The 20,983-nt window shown below is 46.7% G+C and overlaps 1 protein-coding gene across 1 annotated transcript in view; it reads right to left on the bottom strand.

Moving 5' to 3' along the window:
• The window catches only part of LOC109300516 (phosphorylase b kinase regulatory subunit alpha, skeletal muscle isoform-like), a 180,850-nt gene that overhangs the window by 14,773 nt on the left and 145,094 nt on the right, over positions 1 to 20,983 (bottom strand). Inside the window, exons 36-38 of the mRNA XM_019521178.1 lie at positions 17,923 to 18,035; positions 16,782 to 16,859; positions 12,795 to 12,903 (exon numbers count right to left, since the gene is read on the bottom strand). Of these exons, the coding sequence (XP_019376723.1) occupies positions 12,795 to 12,903; positions 16,782 to 16,859; positions 17,923 to 18,035 (300 nt within the window). The remainder of the gene's footprint in view (positions 1 to 12,794; positions 12,904 to 16,781; positions 16,860 to 17,922; positions 18,036 to 20,983) is intronic.

Here is a 20,983-nt window from a genome sequence, read left to right as displayed (position 1 = left end):
CCCCCCCCCAAAAAAACAACCATGTTTTTATTCCTGACAAGTTAGAAACAGATGCAATTCTTAGAAGGGACACTTTTGCCTTAGTAACCTGGGAAAGATATAGAACATATACACCTCCAATCTCACTTGGTACACAACAAGTGTGGGAGCGGCTTTGGACACCATTCCTACAATATAATGGACTTGTATTTACAAAACTTTCATCCAAGGAACCTTATTCATCCTGAGTGACCTCAGACATACAAGTACAGGTTTCCCTTGCCAACCGTGGGGGTTAGGTTCTGGAAAGTTCCAGTGGTTGGCAAAACTAAAGTCTTATGGGGAAAATGGGGTTAGGGACTTATATACTATACAGTATAGTGTACACAAATCATTGTTACTTATCTTTAATACATAGGGTGGTAAACCAGATGTAGGAGTACCCCTAGGGGTACTTAGACAGGTTATAGGGGGTATGCGCTGGCAGGTGGGGATGGAGCGTGCCCAGAGCGTGGCAGCAGCATCTCCCCTGGCACATTTGCCTCTTACCTAGGAGAGGGAAAGGAGGGGGGGGGGGGGGCCAGCCCCCCGCCACTATGTGCGCCTCTGGCAGCGCTGGGGGCCACCTGCACCTGGGGGAGCAGGGACTGGGGGGGAAGGGAGGGGGAGGACAGACACGAGCAGGGCCAGGTGGTTGGCAGGCTGATGCGTGACCACAGAAAACCATGGCTACTGAAAACTGTATACCATGGTAGCCAAAACGGTATTCAGAATATTAACCGTGGATACTCAAAACTATGGTTGACAAAACCACGGCTGGCAAGGCAAATCTATAGTCCAGCTGAGCTCAAGGATACTTGCATGCACATGTGTTCACAAGATCAAGACTTTCAGGTTTATAAGCTCCATGTAAAAAGACTACTTTCCTCATTACTGAAATCGAGCCACCTCTGCAGTGAAATTCAATCAATATTTAAGAGCACCTAGCAACACTACAGTGTATAGCAGGGGGCAGCAACCTATGACCTGGGAACTGGATTTGCCCAGCAGAACCACTAGATCCAGCGTGTGGACACAGGCCTTTGGTAGCATGGGGCTTCAAGCTGTTGGCACTCTCACTGTGCTGCCACATGGACAAACAGCAGCTGTGGGCAGGTCCTAGTGCATGTACACCTCTGACCTGATGTGGGTCATTCTGGCCTGCAACTGGAAAAGGCTGCCTACTGCCAATGTATAGTATTTGCCTATAACACCACCAAAAGCATAATATGGTTATACATTAGGTTTAGGACAGGAAAAAGCAGTCACCCAATTTAACACCTCTAACCTGATTACATACCACAGGATCTTTGGGCCTTGAGAATATAGTAGGAACAAAAAAAAAAAGGTACTTAAATATTACATACAGGATTGAAGGTGAAAACAGATAAAATCCCACTGAAGCAAACATTTGAGGGTAGGATTTTATAAAGGTACAATGAAGAGACCCCAAACAAACGTCTACACTGATTGTCTATATCAGGAGAAGCCAACCTTTTTGGTAGGTGTGCCACAAGGCAAGCCATGGTCTCTCCCTAAACTTCACTCTGATCCTGATACCCTGCTCAATGAGCTGTTCTGCTTTCTGCTCACTACCCTGTGCTTCCTGCCTGATCTGATGCTCTGTTTTCCGCCTTGTCTGCTCTGTCCCCTACCTACTATGTGCCACACACACACACAGGCTACCCATGCCACGGGTTGGCTACCCCTGATTTATACAATTCTGAAACCAGTTTAGAGAGGCACGCATGTCCAAAGATGCCCAAACTTGCCAAGAGCTTGAAGTAAAGGCACAGCACTTTCAAGGTGGCTACATGGAAAGCAAGGAAAATAATGTTTTTAGCAGATTAACGACTGGAAGGAGCCATAAACAAACACCAAAAATACCAGAAAAATTAACATTAGGAAATTCAGTCTGTCAGCATGTCACAGGCAGCAGCTATCCTGAATTAGCAAACAAAAAGAGATGAAACCCTGTATGCTCAGTAAGGGTGCAGTGCTGTTTGCTGACCTTGGCAGTGCTTTATTTTATTCCTTTGACAAAAAAGTGAGATCTATGATCACCCACAGAGGGAGATGGTTAGCCACATCTGTCTGAAGTCAGAAATAAGGCAAGGCAGGGTGGCACATTAGAGATTCAGATAGGTACAGGCTTCTGTAGGCAACCACCTATTTCATCAGAAGAATCACACGATCAACTTTCTTGACATTTCTGTCACGCTTACAAGGGATTTTCACTCTGATTAATGAAGAGATAGCTAAAACTCTGCATTGTGTAAAAATGCGAATGATTTTTTTGTCTCTGTGTAAAGACTGCAGTGTGGATCCCCTGGATTCTCCAGTGTCACTGTTCACAAGGGCCTGACTGCATTCAGCTGCCAAGTCATTAGTTTTAGGTTTCATAGCAGTGGAGCTTTCTGCCAAATCGGAAAGATGTCGGGAGCATATCAGGCTACAGTTATTAGTAACTTCCTTCAAAACACACAAGGTGCCCATCTGAAATTTGGTATGCAAACCAGGAAATGTGATCTCTGCAACAGAGCTGACTCTAGCTCAGCTGTTTACAATAAGCAGCTCTTCACACATGGGGAAGTCATCAGGGTAAAGTGTGAGGAGAATGGATAACTCAGGGCATTAGTAACGGGAAATAACACTTTAACCCTCTACAAGCAGGCCGCTGTTCCAGAGGCAACTCAGGTCAGAGATGACCAAAGGTTGCTACAATGCAATGATCGGTCGGTCAGTAGACAGAAGAAAGACAGCTGGGAGAGAGAAGTGGTTGCAGGTTAGTAGTGACTGAGAAACCAACCCAACAAAATCCCACCTTCACAATTAGCACTAAATGGCCCCATTGTGAGTAATCTCAGAAGAGACAAAGGACTGCATGGACTACAGAGACTGAACTGATGCCTCAGCAGGGAAGCAGACTCCTAGAGTTCAAGTACACTGATCGGGGAGGGTGGGGGCAACTGCCCATGTTGTAATTGAACTCTTGATACTGAAACAATAGCCCAGGAGACTGAAACGAAGTGCTAATATTACATTAAATAAAAATGTACCACTCTGGGTTGTATGCTCTCTTCTTGATGAGTTCCCAAGAATTCCACAAATGCTCAGAGGAACAGGCTGAAGCATGTGTGTTTGTAGAGGCAAGTGGTTCACCCAAGTTTCTCTTTACACAAGAAGCACCTGCCCCTCTTGTTCTGCGTTATCCCCCACAGGCCCCATGTTGTGATAACCTTCCTTCCCATAGGAAAGCCCTTGTTCATTCAGACCTTTCAGTACTCTCCCTTCAGTCATCCATGGAGAGGATATGAGAGCAAAGAGCAGTTACTGGAGAGCGACACAAGTCTTTCCTCCCCCCAGGGTCCAAAGATGTTCCATCCACTGGCCCCCAAGTTTTGCACACCATCACTCTTGTTCTGATTCCTGTCAGAGACAAACACCCTGACATTTTCTCAGGGTGCTCCCTTACATGAACTGCCACTGCAGAGGTCTCCACTTCTGCTAGACAGACAGTAGATACTGGCCAAGCCCAATGGTTTGCTCTCTCAACAAGGCGCTCCACATTCTTCTAGAGGATTAGCTGATAAAAGGCAGACATGAGAAATAACACGGACAATGGAACATTTACCTCTTCCAAGGGAAGACTTGGAGAGAAGGGGGAGTCTGCTCTTAATGCCTTTAGATCCAAAGCCAGATGGGCTGAAATTGCTGCCAGCAGCACAGACACTTTCCAATATACAAATTTTAAAGCCATTTCATTTGATGTACAATCACATTAATGCCTTCAAACCCCAAGAGCCCCCATTTGGGACTTGTTAAAGTTTACATGGGTCTGGTTTTCCTTAATCCTGCTTCATCTATGAGGCTGTCATCTTATTGTGCAAGAATCAGTCACTTCCACCAAATGCAAGAATTGCTACCACATGAGCCCTGCAATTATTCCCCTGAAGGAGCTAACTTGGATGAACCCAAATTGTTTCCAGCCACACAAAACTGATTCTGGAGCCAAATCTTCCCAGCGTTTCTTAGTAAGGTCTCCCAGTGAGGACAGGGAAGTGTCACTCAGCAAAACCCTGCAGGCTTTGGTTGGCAGCTGTAAAAAAAAAAGTTAAACAATACTCACTCTGAAAAGCTCTTCATTTTGAAAACAGTTTAGCGGCATTACCTAAATGATAAACACCTCACTGAAACATCAATATTGTCTAAGTTCCTAGCATCTCTGTTACAGTAGGTTGATTGTTCAGCCCCATTCTTACCCACAGCCTTGTGTTCAACAACAAATAAATTCTTTCTATTGCTCTAGAATGACGTTAGAAGCAGTACTCAATGCTGAGGTTCATCTCTGGGGCTGTAAGAATTTCTCTTGCTGGTGGGCTAGAATTTGTCTTGCTGGTCGGCACAATGGAAAAACCACAGTCCAATGGCTGAGAGAGTCCAGTCAGCCTAATACAGCAGGAGTCTCACAGAATTTCAAGAACTTAAGGATAGAAGGTCATCACTATCCTAACCTCATCTGACACACACCATTAAGTATCACCCAGACATCTCTCTATTGAGTCCAGTGACTTTTCTGTGTCTATGTCACAGAATTTTATCAAGTTCAAACATAACTAAACAAGTCTGGGGACACCGTGCTGATTCAAACTTAGTGACCAGTGCAGACCAAAGCAAACTATTCAGCATCATGTCACATAACTGATAAAGGTGGATGCTTTTACTAAAGGTCTGCTCCAGTTCAAACGGAAGGAATTTGGGAAGACCCATGGCTTGGGCTACACAAGTAAACAGTGTGTGCTCACAGTGGCCCCTTCTTATCTATAACCTTCATCATGACTGTGTGTGGACAGAAGCTTGCATTGCCTGCTCTGTGCTGTCCTTGTTGTTTAGACAAACAGAGTGCCTCAGTCTTGGCAGCTATCAATTCTGCATCTTTCACCAGCACTAAATCCACTGAAAAAGCCCAGGAAGCAGTAGAAGGATAAGTGCCCTTTTGTTTCACACTGTGAGGTCAGAAGAATAGTGTCCAAGGGCTGAATTACAGTTAAAGAAAAGGGTGAGAGTTTCTATTAAGTAGGATGTAGCCAATTTCTTCAGTTTTTTGAGTGACAACAGAATGGAAGTTGAGAGCTACATAAGCCTCTGTAGTAATCACAGAGATACAAGAATGAATTGGGATATTCAGAATTTCTCTCCATTAGTCCTGGGTCAATCTCAGTAAAGTCCACGATTCTGAAGGGTTCCCAAAGTTTGCATTCAAACACTGGTCTGGATCTTAGAGAGTGGGGTAGATGAAGGTGTGTTATGGAGGATCTCCCTAATCTTCAAATAGTAGCACCCAAATTTATCAAACACACACGCAGCACTCCCTTTCCTAGTAGTAGAAAACACTCAGCCACAACAACAACCGACTCCTTTTTTCCCCCTACTCAACCCTCTTCTTCTTGTCCTTGCATACAAGGACCATGTCCTCCAGATGTATGTTTGTCACAATGCTCCTTCCTTCTCAAAACCCCAATGACTTAAGGCTGAAATCTCCCCAGGATTTCCATTCAATGTTGTTTAATAGTATAAAAGATTACCTTCCATCTAGAGAGCCCAGCAAAACCTGTGTATAACACTGGCCAATCCAACTGCAGCCAGTACTGAACAAACACTATCATCATCAGAAAGCTGTTTAACAGGTCCTGAAGGAAACAGTCTCAACCCTATTACTGGCAGGTGAATGACTATATCATAAACCACTGCAACTACTGGAGTCTTTCACTGGTGATCTAAAGGACTGTACAGACCATATGGGAAATGGATTTACTTCTAGAAATGGTCCCTGCAGGATGGAAAGGTGCACTGCCCATCAAATGGGTCACTGAGCTGAAGGTCTGTCTGTATCTGGGGATAACTAAGAGTCTAGGAAACACCTTGAAAGTAGAAGGGACCACCTGTCCCTGGAATCCAACAGCCAGAGAAATGGCTAATTGCCATGCTCAGCTCATCCACTTGTCCCCCCAAAATACTGTGCTGCCTACCACACTCTATATTGCTTACAATACCTCCTTAAATCACGCTATGGAACATTGCTGACATCTTCCTACCAGAACAGCGGTTCAAGAAGCATATTTAGATACATGGCCGTAGTCAGGCTGATGATGCCAGTGTTAACAAAACTAGCTCTCTGTATTCAGTATGAATTATGGATCTGGTCTGGACATAATATGGCACATACACAACAAAACATTTGTATTGGGAAACAAAGCATGTGTTGCTTATAGGGAAACTGGAATCACCTAACTTTCCTGCTGGGCAACCAGATAAGTACCCCTGATTCTGCTTGGACTCCTACATTAAATATAATCTGCCAAGACTGATACTTAGAAGATTTCAGGCTCCAGTGCTGTCAAATTGGCACCTTTCACCAACATTTAAAAAAAAAAAACATCATTAAGGGTGTTCAGTACAGAAACAAAGGAGTGCTTGGCTCTTGATTTTCAGCCTTAATTTCAAATTTCCTGGATTCTGCTGGGTTTAAGTATGAATCTGAACATTCCTGCAAGAGTTCTGTTTCTGCAGCAGTACATTTTAAACATGCCAGCTTCACAGAGTGGTTAGGATCAGTGTCCTGTTGTACGATGAAATCCAGATCAACTCAATGAAATCCAGATGGCAGGGCAGACATCTCGCAACTTTTGTCTGCCCTTTGCTGAGTGCAACCTCTACAGATAAGAGGCCCATGAAATTCCAGGACTACACCCAAAATAAGGTCCAGTAGCTGAGTAGTGCCCCTATTTCTGCCTGTTGCATCTACACACTCCAAAGAACACTCTGTCCAAGAGATCTGCACTGTTGGGTATGAAGTGAATTTGGGTTTATCAAAGCTCGTGCTCTCTTTCTTGATATATAGTCTATAAAGATGAATATCTACCCTGTCTTTTCACTGACTTCTGACTAACAGGGCCAACTATCACTCTATCCATTCTGATGAATGTAGTCTGAACCTGAACCCAACAAACTAGGTATCTTTGTTTCCCTTCCCATCCACTCCAATGTGTCTTTGAAATCCTGGTGTATTGTTAGCCTTATTATGAGGTAAATGAGGGACAGTCACTTGTATAAAAACAAGTATACTTAGAAAGGGAGTTTGAAAGAGGCGAGGCTTATGGGGCACTCCACAAACTTGTGCTCTGTGGCTGAAGTCCAGCAGGGGGTGCCACTGGCATCTACGCATCTGCACAGTGCTTCAAATGCTCACCTGTCCATGGCCAAAAATATCTGATTTGGTAAGTGCAAAGCTCTGTGATGATGTGCATTTTATTGCTCTCATGAGCATCACCCAACCAAAATCAGGCTGTCTAGTCACAGCATTTCAACTAGCAGTTAGTGATGCTGGATGTGGACAGACAAAAACTGTATTGACTTCTCTAGACTTACCCTAGCTCAGTGGTCTCCAACCCATTTAAGTAGGAGATCACCTTTGGCATTTAAAAGCAACCCAAGATCTACTGTGTGCTCCCGCCTCCCCCCCCCCAGCAGGTAAGTCTGTGGGGAGGGAAAGTGGGGAGGGGGGGCAAATCAAGGCAGAAGGAGAAAAAATTATTTGGAGGTGTGCCTCCCCATCAGGTAAGTCCCACCTGGCCTGGGCCCCACTCAACTTATGCCTGCTCCTGCCTCTGCAACCCCGTCCCTCACCACTGGGGACCTCAATCTATCCCCTACCCCTTCCCTCCCTCATGGACTGACCTGCTGGGCTGGGGCGCATGCATACATGCACGTGGGCACTCAGCCCCCCCAGCCCAGCCTTGAATCAACTCCAAGAGGCTCCGAGATCTACTGCAAGAGGCTCCAAGATCTACCAGTAGATCAAGATCCACTAGTAGGTGACCACTACTCTAGCTCAACTGAATCAGTGGTAACTATGATGCCTCTCCATTCTATCCCACAGTAAGTGGAAGTAAGTTGCAATAGTTTGTCACCCATTTCATTCAGTGTAAGTCATTGTGGTTTAACTGCACTTACTGTGGGAAAAATTGGACAGATAAAAGTTACAGCATATCAGCTTGGCAGACACTTGCATGCATTAAGTCCTCTGCCACTTTAAACCTGTTCATCTGCCCACACCTATTACTGCTGTGGCTTTTCTTTCCAGTAGCAATTCTTGTCACTCCTGCCTGCCTCCAGCATTACCTCACTGAAAACACAGATCTTGAAAACTGATCAGAGTTTTTGGCCCTGTGAATGACCACTGCTCTTACTGTTTAGTCCAGTGGTTCTCAGCCTGTTTAGATTCAGGGCACCCCAGCTGAGAACCACTGGAGTTGAAAATTTGGCAGCACCCCAATTAAGAAACACTGTTGTCCTGCTTCAGCTTACCTCAGTGCTTCTTAACCAGGAAGTTGCCTTTGGCGTGGCCAGGTGAAACTGCCTCACACCCTTGGTGCAGAGCCAGATGGGAAAGGGCTACCACAGGATTTCTGCACACTGAGCAGAGATGGAGAAGGTGGGGAGAATGAGGCTGTTGTGCCAAGCACCTGAGAGTAGGAGGAGGTGGGCAGGGGGAGAGCAGGGAGTGGAGATAAACACAGGAGGGTCTTATCTGACAACCCCTGCTGCCATTGCTGAGGCTGGCTCCCTGCACTCTGCCTTGCTGGGGCTATGCACCCTGACTGGCTGCCATTTTGCCACGCCCTCCAAATTGGCACCTGGGGTTGATGCCCCCCATCCTGCCCTGGCTGCCCTACTGAGGGTTGCAGCAGGAGCTGGTACAACCTTTCCCAATCTAGCTCCGCAAGAAGCGTGAGGCAGTTTCGCCTGGTAGCACCTACGCGTCAGTACCCCTGAAAAAGTCTCATGGCACTAGTTAAGAACTACTGGTTACTCAGTCTACAAAAACCACAGTTGGGATACAGAAGGCTGCCGATTCCTCTGGCAACAGTTTGGCATGTGGGATTGGTCAAGTTAGGACCAAGGGCATTCATCTCCCAAACTCTATCTGCATTCTGGGTGTTTCCAGATGCACCCTCTCCGACTTCTACCTCATCCACAAATAGTTCAGCAGCTCTGGGTAAGACCATACTACTGGGGAGAGAGTGGGTGGTAGTCATAGGAGCAAGAAAATGCACATCATCACTGAGCTTTACACTTACCAAATCAGATCTTTTTGGCCATGGACAGATGAGCATTTGAAGCACTCCAAATTCTGCTCCAATTTGGAGCACTTCAGTGCTGTGCAGATGGGAGCTGCCAGTGGCCCCCCCCGACGGAGCACTCTCCAACCAGGGAGCACAGGTTTGTGGAGTGCCCCGTTCCCTCCCTTCACTGCCTCCTCCAGTGGAGCACGGCAGGATGCTGGAGGACTGAGTAAACCCTGTTCTGGTCATACTCTGTGGAGCATATGGACGTTCCAAGAAGCACTTCAAAAGGAAGCACCTTAAAAGGACTCCTCGTTTTTTTGAGGATCATTTTTGAAGTGCTGCAGCCATTTTTGGAAGTGCTTCTTTAGTCACAAACATCCACTTACTCACTGTCTGAAGTACTTCAATTGTTACATCCGTTCAGAGCCTCCACAGACATGGAATCTGCGTGTTTAGTCTTACGTCATACATGCCCCATACCTAGAGGTGAGGGCTCCAGAAAGAAACTATTTGAATCAATATGCTATAAAATATTTCTTCCTAGCCCCCTGAGCATAGATAATGCTCTCAGAAGTCTCTAGATTATTTGTAGCATGGTTTTTTATACTTGTAATGTTTTATACTTGTAAAGTTTCTCACATACTGCATTTTTCTCTCCAGAAGGTTTATATTTAAATTACATGGGAAGGTGCATACATTTTATCCAAAGATATCCGACTTCTTAATTCAGGCACTTTGGATGGATATGGAACAAATGAGTTATTCAGGATACTCTTGTGTTTACAGAAAGATAGTTAGCTGTGTTAGTCTGAAGTCAGTCAAAAAAGGACCTTTATAGACTAACTAAATAAGATTCTAGAGTGAGCGAGTGATTGAGCAAGTGTGCGAGCAAGCACAAGTATTCATGATACTCACTCCCAGATTTTTCTTTTGATGGATGGCCTATTTAAATACTGAAGTCCAGAGTTACTGGAGCACCGTGTGCAGAAACAGGTCTTGGATACATCTAACTGATGCATGCAACTACAGCTGAACAGCCAACCTGCCTGCTGTCAATCTTATTGCTGTTCTCAAACATTTCCTCCCTTTGTCTTCAATATTTCAAAGACATGTCAGATTTTCAAACAAAATAAATGTCACACTTTGGTCTCAGTTCCACACCAAAGCTATTATTAACAATGGAATTTAATTGGATCCTGAGTCATTCCATTTCCAGAAACAATAGGCAATTATATGTATGCCATACCACCCAGAAGCAAGTTAGAAGTTTATCAGCTAGAACAAAAGTGTTCAAACACAAGCACTCTTATTTATGGAGAGGCAAGTTCAAAGTGCACATGCTTTCAGACTCCAATAGCAAGCTTCTTTTTTATTTATTTTTATCATTGTGCTGCCATGGGTCAGTCTCCATAGAGACGAGGAAGGCAGTTGCTGCCAAGACAGAGGGAGGTGGAATGGTTTTGCATAACATCTTACTGATTCCCAGTGGTGAGAAATGCTAAAGTGGAGCTTGTAGCCTAGCTATTTGCCAAAGGGGAAAGGAGTACCAATGAGCAGGTCTTCTCTTACCAGCAGGGATTTTGGGTGAAGAGAATAAGAGGAAATTCTTTGCCCAGGGTGTAGCCTGCTTATAGACTTCACGGTCACAGGTCACCATCAAATACTACAACCACTTTGCAAATGGTTAGACAATGGGGGCACTTACCACATGCTCTGAGGGTGGAGGGGAGTGGTGCTTTAATTATAGCAGGTCCAAGAGCCACTCTAATTAAAGCATCGTTGGCTCTTGTGCATTAGTTGGCTCTTGTGCATTAGCGTCGGAGTACTTGAACTAAAGCTCATTCAATGAGCTTTAGTTCAAGCACCCCCACCATCATTTTTAAGCACAGGGACACTGATACAGGAGATGCAGGAGGCTGCTGGAGCATGGCAATTGCCATGCTCCAGCAAACTCAATTAATCAAGTCTGCTCCGATGTGCTGGAATTTCAGTGTCCTGTGAGTCTACAATCCTTGTTCTAGGTCAGATAGCTGACACTGCAGAATTAGTACGTAATGGTCTATGGGTCAATGCAGAATTTCTCCTAGTATGTTAAACTTCAGCATCAGTTTTGTACCAGTATATTTTAAAAGTATTTTATTTTTTACATGCACATGTAAGTGTCAGGTCCAATTCACTTGCTACTGTAATTTACAAAAGACCAGGGATCAGCAAACTTTTTTGGGCAGAGTGCCAAAAACACCCACAACCTTGACTTGCAAGATGTTGGCATGTGAGGGGCAGACAGCAGAGGAGCCACGAGGAGTCCCATCCTTGTTGTGGAAGCGCAGACTCAGCCCCTTCTCCACTATCTGCCAGGCAAAATGACTCTGTGCGCTACATGGGCACCTGTGCCGGAGGTTGCCTACCCCTGCAGTAGTTGGTACTACTTGCAATTGTTAACGCTGAATGCTGGGTGGTAGTTAAATAACCTGGCAATCTTTAGGATGCCAATGGCTTCGGAAACAGGAGCACCTTAGACGGAGGTACCAGTCTTAACCCTGGCAAAAGAAATGCCACCAAAAGGTTGTAGAACTGATAGGGTAGACTTTAACTCTGGTCAACAGCCAGGCTAGGAGTGGAACCCTGATAGATGGACAAACAGATGATCTCCTTTGCTCCAGCAGCCAAGCTGGTTCCAAACACACTGGTGCCTGTCTTTCCTTTGGACTAAATCAGTAAGGCCGAGAGGGGGGGACACCGATTGTGCAGGCAACCCAATGTGTCTCCATAGACACTGCCCAGACTTTTGTGCCATGGAGAGGTCACTCCAGCTTTATAGAATGCAGACTGCATACAGTTTTTAATTTGGATTTAAAACCCTAACTTGAGTTACTCCTGGAAATGCACTTGATGGTTTCATTCACACACTTAGCTATTTACCGAAAAATTTTAAAGCCACTTCACTTTTTGTAAGCATATGCTCAAAAGTGATAAAAGCCTAGAAATACAGTGGTGGGGAAGTGGGTTACCGTACAGTTAGCAGTGAGGTAGCCTGACAGAGTTGGGAGAGGAAGCTTGCAAGCTCAAAGCATGTTATAGGCAGTGACTATGCAAGTGGTTTTAACCGTTGGCTTCCATGACCACTCGCCTCACAGCCAACTGCAACATGTTAAAGTTAGAAAAGAACTGGCCCCAGATTTCATTTTAAAAAGGGATAAACAACTTGTGATTTGTCCCAAGTACCTCTCTGGTGAGGTATCAGCCTCACTGAAACCAACAGTGCCACTACCAGCAAGGAGTGCTTAGTCCTTCACCCTTTCAAGGAAAATAAAATAAGTTCACATGCAATTCAGCTTACATGTTTTGAAGTCATCTCAACTCATCCCCAAACATGCCTCTCTCTAAATGGCAATTCCAGAGCATTTATTTTAAAAGCCCTTAATGATTGTTCCCCAGACAGATGCCAATTCTTGCTCAGTGTTTCAGCATATATTATTTGTATTGCAATCCTACAAGAAGAGATTTCAGCATGTAAATTATCTGTCTTATTAAATTGCTAATATGGAGGGGAAGACAGCAACATAAAATCATAAAATTAATTTTACAGGTTCCCTTCCCTGTAATATTATGGTCAAACAAAACATATTAGATAGGAAAAAGTCTCACGTTTCACAGATCTGGTAATACTTCTCATCCTGAATGCCGTCTTGAATGGGCACATTGACAGTGTAATAACGCCCCTTCCCCAGGCCAACCTCAGACACATCACCAGTACCTGGACAATGAAACACAAATCTATCACAAACAGTTAAAAGGCAAATGGAATCAGCTCTGAGAATGAACAGGTCCTGGATATTTTGTATAGGATGGGAAGTGTTGATGTGTAGCGTAATCAGAGAAGCTGGCACACAGCCTTTTATATGGGGGAACCCGAGTTATTTTGTTGGATGATAGCTGCCCACAGGTAGCTGCTGGAATGCAGATTTAAGCTCTGCAAACTGTCTTCCCCCAACAAAGTTCCTGTTTGAAGACAGATGCTTCAGAGCATTAAGCAACAGTGGCAGAGGAATTCTCTACACAAGCTGTGGTGATTGAGGCAGGAAGCAGAGTGGAAAGTTACATTGGAGAGAAACTAGTGAACCTCTAGACACAAGCCATGTACCTACCACATTCCAAGCTGCTAAAGGGGAAGGTAGTCCTGTGGCTCAGGCATGGGATTTAGACTCAGGAGATTCAGATGTCCTTGGGCAAGTCACTCAGGGCTCATCTACATGGTTTTTTGTACTGCACTGCCACAAGGAAAAGCCTCACACCCTCTCTTCTATTCTGCACATGTCAGCTCCTGGAAGCAATTCAGCCCAGCTGCCCTATAATAGTGCTGAACATGTACCAATAAATGTGCCAGAAGCAGAGCAGCTGTGTGCAGACATGGCCACTCTGTATGATTAGGCTGCCTCCCTCCAGGAGGTAGCATGTGAGGAGCTGGGGTAGGAGGGTATGACACACTACATGATGGAGCCCCCCCATACCACACAGAGGTGGTGCACGCATGTCCTTGGTCCCTGGGGCTCAGTTCCTCCATATGTAGTATGGGGGTAATATTTCCTCTCTCACTCTGCTAGTCTAGACTAGCTAGACCGGGGTGGGCAAAATACGGCCTGTGGGCTGGATCCAGCCAGCAAGGCCATTCTATCTGGCCCGTGGAGCCCCTAAAAAATTTAGAAAATTAATATTTCTCTGCCCTTGGTTTGTGTCAAAAATGACAGGAACCAAGGGCAGTAAGACCCAGGGGAAGCCTCGGCAGGCTCCCACAACAGCAGGGCCCTGCAGCCCCAGCTGGGAGGATCCCAGGCAGGGAAGGAACCCGGGCAAAAGTGGCCCTTGGAAAAGCTGAGTACAGTGGGGGGAGGGGAAGTGGCCCCTTGCCCGCCCCGTGGACAGCACCCCACGCTGCAGCCACTCACAGCCCACCTGGGGCTGCCTGTGCCTGCTCTGGACAGCCCCACACAGGCTGTGAGCAGCTACAGCAGGGAGCGCCAGCCACAGGGCAGGGGAGGGGCTGCTTCTCCCGCCTCCCCCACCGTGCTCAGCTTTTCCCCGGGCTCCTTCCCTGCTCCTTCCCAGCATGGAGGAAAGCAGCTCTTCTCTGCCCCGTGGCCGATACTCCCTGCTGCAGCTGTTTGCATGGAGCTGTCCAGAACAGGCACAGGCAGTTCCAGGTGGGCTGCAAGCAGCTGCAGCATGGGGCACCAGCCACGGGGCAGGCGAGGGGCCGCTTTTCCACCCCCCACACTCAGCACCACCTCGTAACCCAGCCCCACTACTAACCTGGGCCCCGCACGGCTCCAGGCTCACTTGTTGGGGCTGTACGTGGTGACAGCAGCTGCAGCCCCCCCGCTCGCCACGCTGAGCAGTGTTTGCCACCGCCACCTCTGGGCTGCCTAGCACGTGAGCTCCAGGTGGGCAGCAGCAGCCAACAGCGCCCGACATGGCACACAGGGGGGCCACAGCTGCTGTTGCTGTGTGCAGCCCCGACAGGCGAGCCCAGAACCGGCGCAGAGCCCAAGCTGGCAGCAGGGCTAGGTTACAAGCTGGTGCTGAGCACGAGGAAGAGGCCCCTCACTCACCCCGTGGCCAGTGCCCTGTGCTGCAGCCGCTTGCAGCCCGCATGGGGCTGCCTGTGCTGCTCAGGACAGCCCCACATAGGCTGTGAGTGCCTGCAGCAGGGAGCGCCAGCCACGGGGCGGGCAAGGGGCCGCTTTTCCCCACGCTCAGCACCAGCTTCTTCCCTGCCAGCAAGCAGGGGGTCAGGGCTGTGTGCTACCCCCCCACCTGTACCGCGGGGCTGGGGGACACTGGGAGTAAGTGGAAAGGGAGTCAGCAGGAGCACAGCGCCTGCGCCAGTGTCCTAGGGCCAGTGCCAGCAGGGCCCAGAGCAGGGTGGCGGGAGCATGGGGTCGCAGCCAGCAGGGGCTCTATCGAGCCAGATCAGCTCCCCCCTCTCCCTGCTGGTGCAGCCCAGCCTGACTCCACAGACCACTGCCAGCCTGTGCCCCACTTTGGGCCCCACCGGTACTGGCCCTAGGACATGGGACAAATGTCCCAATGTCTTGGGACCAAAGACATTGGGACATTGGTCCCAAGATTGTGACCAGGGGGCGGGGCACATGTCAAGGGGCGGGGCTACCCATGCAGCCCTCAACAGCCTGCCAAAACTGGGTAAGCAGCCCTCCGCCCGAAATAACTGCCTGGCCGAGCTAGACTGTATTGTTCACACGGCAGGGTCTACCTCTCACTATGGCTACGTCTTCACGGCAGAATTAACTCACACACAACACCATCTGATCCCAGTTTTGTGATGCTTTCAGCCCAGGCTGCTTCTAAACACAAGAGCTGCTTCCACTTGGGTTGGTAACCCACCTATGTTATAGTGAGCACCCTTGCTAAGCCCCTCCAGAGCTAATACTCCTCTAATGCCCTCCCCCTGATAACTTGTCTATTATCCTGAGCCAACTGGGTTATCTCACAATTTACTGTGGAAAATCACAGTGGGGAGCAGCTTACTGAAGCATGAAGAGGCACAGGCCAGGACAGCAGACTCCTAGTGCAGTGTTGGGATGGACACACTAACTAGGCTATGGCAGTGCATGCTCACTCCTAGCTCTTACTCACTGAAGTTACCTCGGCAGTAAAGCTATGCCCTCAGGATTTCCATAGCAGAATGGAGCCCCAATCCTGTCAGATCCTCAACGGAGCCATGCTGGATTACACCAGCTGAGGACTTGGACCGTGGTGTGAAAGCCTAAATGTGCTCCCAGCTGGCATCACAGATGATACCACTATATGCACAGTGAATTTTCAGCCTCAGAGGCATAATATTTGGCCCTAACCCAAGACTGCTCCTAAACATGTTCCATGTTAAGTGCATAAGTAAGCCCCAATGACCACTCAAATGCTGAGAGTCAGACATATGCATAAAAGCTTTGCTTGAATGGGGCTAGTGCTCGACACCTTGAAGACTAAGGTGTATATAGGTTGCATAGCATCTGAAGGGCCGCTGTGGAGATACAAACACAGCCATGGATGTCTAAAACCAGAACTAAACTAAGGCAAAAGGGGAAGGCACAAGTTCTTTGGGCCTGCTGTGCCAGGCTTTCACTAACTTCATTATGTTTTATGCAGAGTTGACTTGCTGGCCTTAAAAAAAGCTAACTTGCACATTGGAAATGAATGGCCAGCCTTGTATGAAAGGTGAAACAAGTGGCAGTATGTTGTTTTAAGGTGCCTTGTTGCATCCCTACCACTGCTGAATTAGCTGCTGTCACTGCTCCTTTGGGACGCCTCAAAACACCACTGAAAATCTGCACTCTTATCTCTGCCATGCACTGGGAAACCAGTCCAAACAACAAGCCTGCATGGTGGAACAGACCTTAGAGTGCTCTCAGTTGGATGGTTTGGTGTCTGAAAGGCTGAAGAAGCTGAGGATACAGGGCTCCTGTTTTATTCTGATAGGTAAAGAGTGCATGCAAACACAGATGGGTGGCAAAACACCTAGATAGGCTAAAAGGAACAGGACTCATCAGCAGACCAGAAGTTCTGCTGTGGTCCCAGTGGTAATCTAAGACTAATTAATGAAACCATAAGATCACTTGCCTGGGAAAAATCCTGGAGAAAATTTATGAAGAGAGACAGTCATGACTTTGGAAGTGAAACTAAAGGCATCTTCAACACCTGTCAAAGGAAAAAGAGACAGAAAAACAGAGACATCACTTATATAAGGCACCATTACAGAGAACACACCAAAATATGTATCAACAAGCAGGCAGCAGCAAGGGGAGCAGGGAAGAAGCCAATAATATAAGGCAGATAACCGCACATTAAATTCACCCTTAACAAATGTAGCATGGGTCACAACTGACATGAGTTGTGCTGGTCTCACTCATTAGTGAACGTATTTCCATATCACAAGCCACTGCAAAGGCCTGCAGCATTGGTACTGGCTGCTCAGACTGAAAGGGCAGGGGGCAGACTGGGAGCTCTGATTCATAGTGCCCCGGCAAAGGCCTGGTCCCAATTAGAAACAATTCCTGGTTCCTCACTTTCCAAAGCCCTACAAACCAAGCAAGATTTTTTTACTCTGATATAAAAAAGGGTGGGGGGTGAAGTTACAGGAGACTTAACACAAACCAAATGTAAGGAGAAAACAGACCAAAATGAAACACACCATAAAAGTCTGAAGGGCAGGAAATGTTAAATGGTGTTGAAATAACATCCCCTATGCAGAGAGAGGCTGCAGTCAAGGTCCACTCTGACTTCAGTTTTATAGCATCAAAATACTTTTTTTTAAAAAGGCATCATTTAACCCTGGCTGCTTCAATACTAAAGCCTGTCTTGATGGTACTAAACAATTAAAAGCGCTGTCACTGGTTGTTCTGGACCCAGAGACAAAGGCAAAGGACCATGAGGAAATCCACTTACTGGACGGCCCCTGACAAAGCAGATGGCTAGATTTAGAACAAGTTGTTAATATAGGAAGTCTTGCTTTAAATATCAGAATGTTGCTCAGAACAGAGGATGCATTTTAATAATGCAGAGCCAGGTCTGGGGACAAGATGAGCTTCAAGGGGCAGCCTGTAATTCAGGTCACATAGATGTAAAAAAACTGAAGAAAATGCCACTGCTCTTGCTGCAGGTCATCTCTACTGCAACAACAGCCCCTTGCCTCTCCCAGCTTCCACAGAGCTTAAAGGGCTGCACTGTATGGATGGCTTTTCTACCCATGCTGTGGCCTTACCGTCCCCGTGATGCAAATCTAAGTCAATGTAGAGGATGCGGTCAAACTTCTGTCGGAGTTTCAGGATACCCAGGACAACATCATTCAGGTAACAAAACCCTGAAGCTTCGTCTCTACAAAGGAACATTTGAGGAGGTAAATGTCACCCAGCAGAGACTCAGTTGCCACGTGCACTCTCCAGAGCTCCCATTCACCCAGAGATTTCACCTTGCATTGGCTCGTAAGAGGGGAAGGAACCCATCAATACGGCATTGCAGTCAACTGGAGATGGAACAGAGACAACACGAGTTGCGGCCAGTGGACACTAGAAACATCAGAACATGGTTCTGAATCCAGCTGGAAAGATAGAGATGAGCTTGCTGGATCTCACTCCAGTCAACGTGAAAACTGCCACCCTGCTTTGTCTGAAACTTTCCTTGACAATCCCAAAGTTGAAAAGCAGAGGGCAGTGGAGAGCAATAAAGCACAATTGTTATTCAGATGGCACCTCCCAAATATTTTAAATAAAAGGTGGCAGATTAACAGCCCTGGTGATTGAACCCCTAGCTCCACAAAACAGGCACAGTGCTGCCAAGCAGCAAACAAGCTTCCTTACACCAACACACCTCAGCCTCAGGTCGGCAGCACCCAGTTGGGGTAGTGGGGTAGTTTGCTTTACAAGTGTCAGCTAATCTTGGCTGACATTGCCTAAGGGAGTAAAAATTGTGGGCTGCTGCCACTGGAAACTACACAGAGAACTCTTCTTACACCAGATACCCAACTGCCAGTAGATAAACTGCCAGCGTGAGATGTGCCAAACCACAAGCAGCCCGTCCTTTCTGCCACTCTGGAATGGACTTGAACCAGTGACCTTGTGCCCAAATCATCCACTACCCCAGTTCCACACTGTTCTTAGCCTGTGAACTGGATGTCCATGATGTGTGTGGATAGGAAATGAGAGAGACGAGAGGGTGAGAAAGAAGTGTGTAGACTCATACAAGCTGATGGGATACAGCTCCATAAGGATTCCCAGCTGATTCAAGTGAGGGCATTACTGGAACAGGGGTAGTTGAAAATGCTGAAAGGAATAGTTTCCTGCCTCTCTCCATAAAAAACTGCATGTGAAATTGATTTGAAATAGTTCCTTGTTTTTTATATCAAAGGATAGACATACAACTTATTTATTCTGGAGTCATTTACCCAGATTTTGCTCTGGAGTACATTTACCCTGGATTAAGGAGCAGACATATGACCAGCTATCCCAAGCAGGCGGCCCAAAAGTAGGTGCTATTACAAGGCATGGCCACTAGGTGGGTGGCAGCTGAGCTGGTTTGCATTCAGCAAAGGGCTACCACAGAATGAAAATGTCAATGGTACAGGGAGGCCACGTATGTCAGAGAACTTTTTCTGGTGTAAATTTATACCCAACTACTTTGGAAGTAATGTAACACCAGGGAAGAGCACTTCCCTCAGAACAAATGTTGTGAATTGTGGATCTGCTCCACCCTTCCTCCACAGTAAACTGGACAATGCTCCAGAGACAACAGTTCATATGTCCACACCCAGAAAGATATGATAGTAAACTGATGAGACAAATCTGCCATGGGGGAAAAGCAGTTCCTGCCTGGTGCACAACACTCCCCAGCACTACACTGGCAGGAAAGTCCCTTTTGTCCTATCTTGGGAATTCAGCATATGCACACACACACATAGATGAAATAAGCAGTGGAGAGAAACATATAGCGTGGTAAGACAAAAGTACTCTCCAATGGGTGCTGGCTCAAAGATGCAATGGAAAGATTATGGTAGGCAACAGAACATAGAGGTTCCCCAACTACAAGACAAAGAGTGCTTGTGTGGGAAGCTCCAGAGCCCAATGGGCCAAACGCAAAATGACCAAAGTTCTGCTCTCAGTTCTGTCACTGACTTGCTCTGTGACAATGGACAAGACACTTCACTGCCCTATGCCTTAGTTCTCCCATTAGTAAAGCAGAGGTAACACCATTCACCGACATGAAAAAAATACTGAGATCCCACACATGAACAGCATTTAAGTGAAAGAACCTGAAAGCAAAGATGGAGACAGAAACCTTGTGAGCTATAAACCACCCCCTCTCCTGATCTGGAAGGAGGAGGGTGGATTCTGGCCAACAGAACAACAAACCTTTTGCTTACAAGATGCAACCAAATAAAACAAAAGCTGTAAGGCAAGTCCTGCCTTGTGTGGAAAACCCAGGTACGATAGCAGAACACCGGCAGTGTTGCCTGCCAATTAATGACACTATGAATCAAACACAGTAAATTCCTCCAGCACAACCTCACTCTGTGTTTGGCAACTCTCCCCAGTTCTCTTATAGGACTTGAAGCTAGCAAAGCACCAGCAGTGCACCCAACTCCTGCAGTGTGATCACCTGGATCCAGGGGAGGAGGTCATAAGAATCCTTTCCCATTGTTAACTTCTGAGTAGATAGAACTCATCGATGCAAGACACTTCATATCATACTTTCTGCAGTGCTTCCTAATCCAGTTTTTAAATGGCTCAAGTTGCAGCATCTCTGCCGGCTCCTAATCAACCTAGCCCACATTCCATGACTCCATTGGTAGAAATATTTCCATGATAACCCCTCATGTTCTCTTCCTCTGCATGACATGGCTGGGGGTAGGTGGGGTCCAAGGGCTGTAAAGCAATACTGTACTCTTTCAAACTCACTGCTGCAAACCCCCTGAGCACAGCTGCTCTCCAGAGACACTCTGGCTCTACTGACTTTGAGTGATGCTGGAGATTCATTTTTAACAGATATCCTGGGACCATTTTTAAATGTCATTCACACATGGTATATTTTTTCCACTCTGTAAATGTTTTAAATTTAGGATAGTGCCTGCTTAACTTTACCTGGGTGTCAGTAATACAGCTACTGATTTAGCATGTGGAAGCGGGCAGGGAGAAAGGAGAAAAGAGGAAGGCGAAAGAGATTGTGTGTGTGTAAGTGCATACATAGATTCATAGATTAAGGGTCGGAAGGGACCTAGTAGATCTTCTAGCCCGACCCCCTGCCAGGGCGGGAGAACAACAAAAAACCCC

Source organism: Gavialis gangeticus, unplaced genomic scaffold, assembly GCF_001723915.1.
Source record: "Gavialis gangeticus isolate Ggan-Ray unplaced genomic scaffold, GavGan_comp1, whole genome shotgun sequence".
NCBI classification, from domain to species: Eukaryota; Metazoa; Chordata; order Crocodylia; family Gavialidae; genus Gavialis; species Gavialis gangeticus.
The sequence above is the reverse complement of the archived record's forward strand: the minus strand, read 5'-3'. Positions and strand labels throughout refer to the sequence as shown.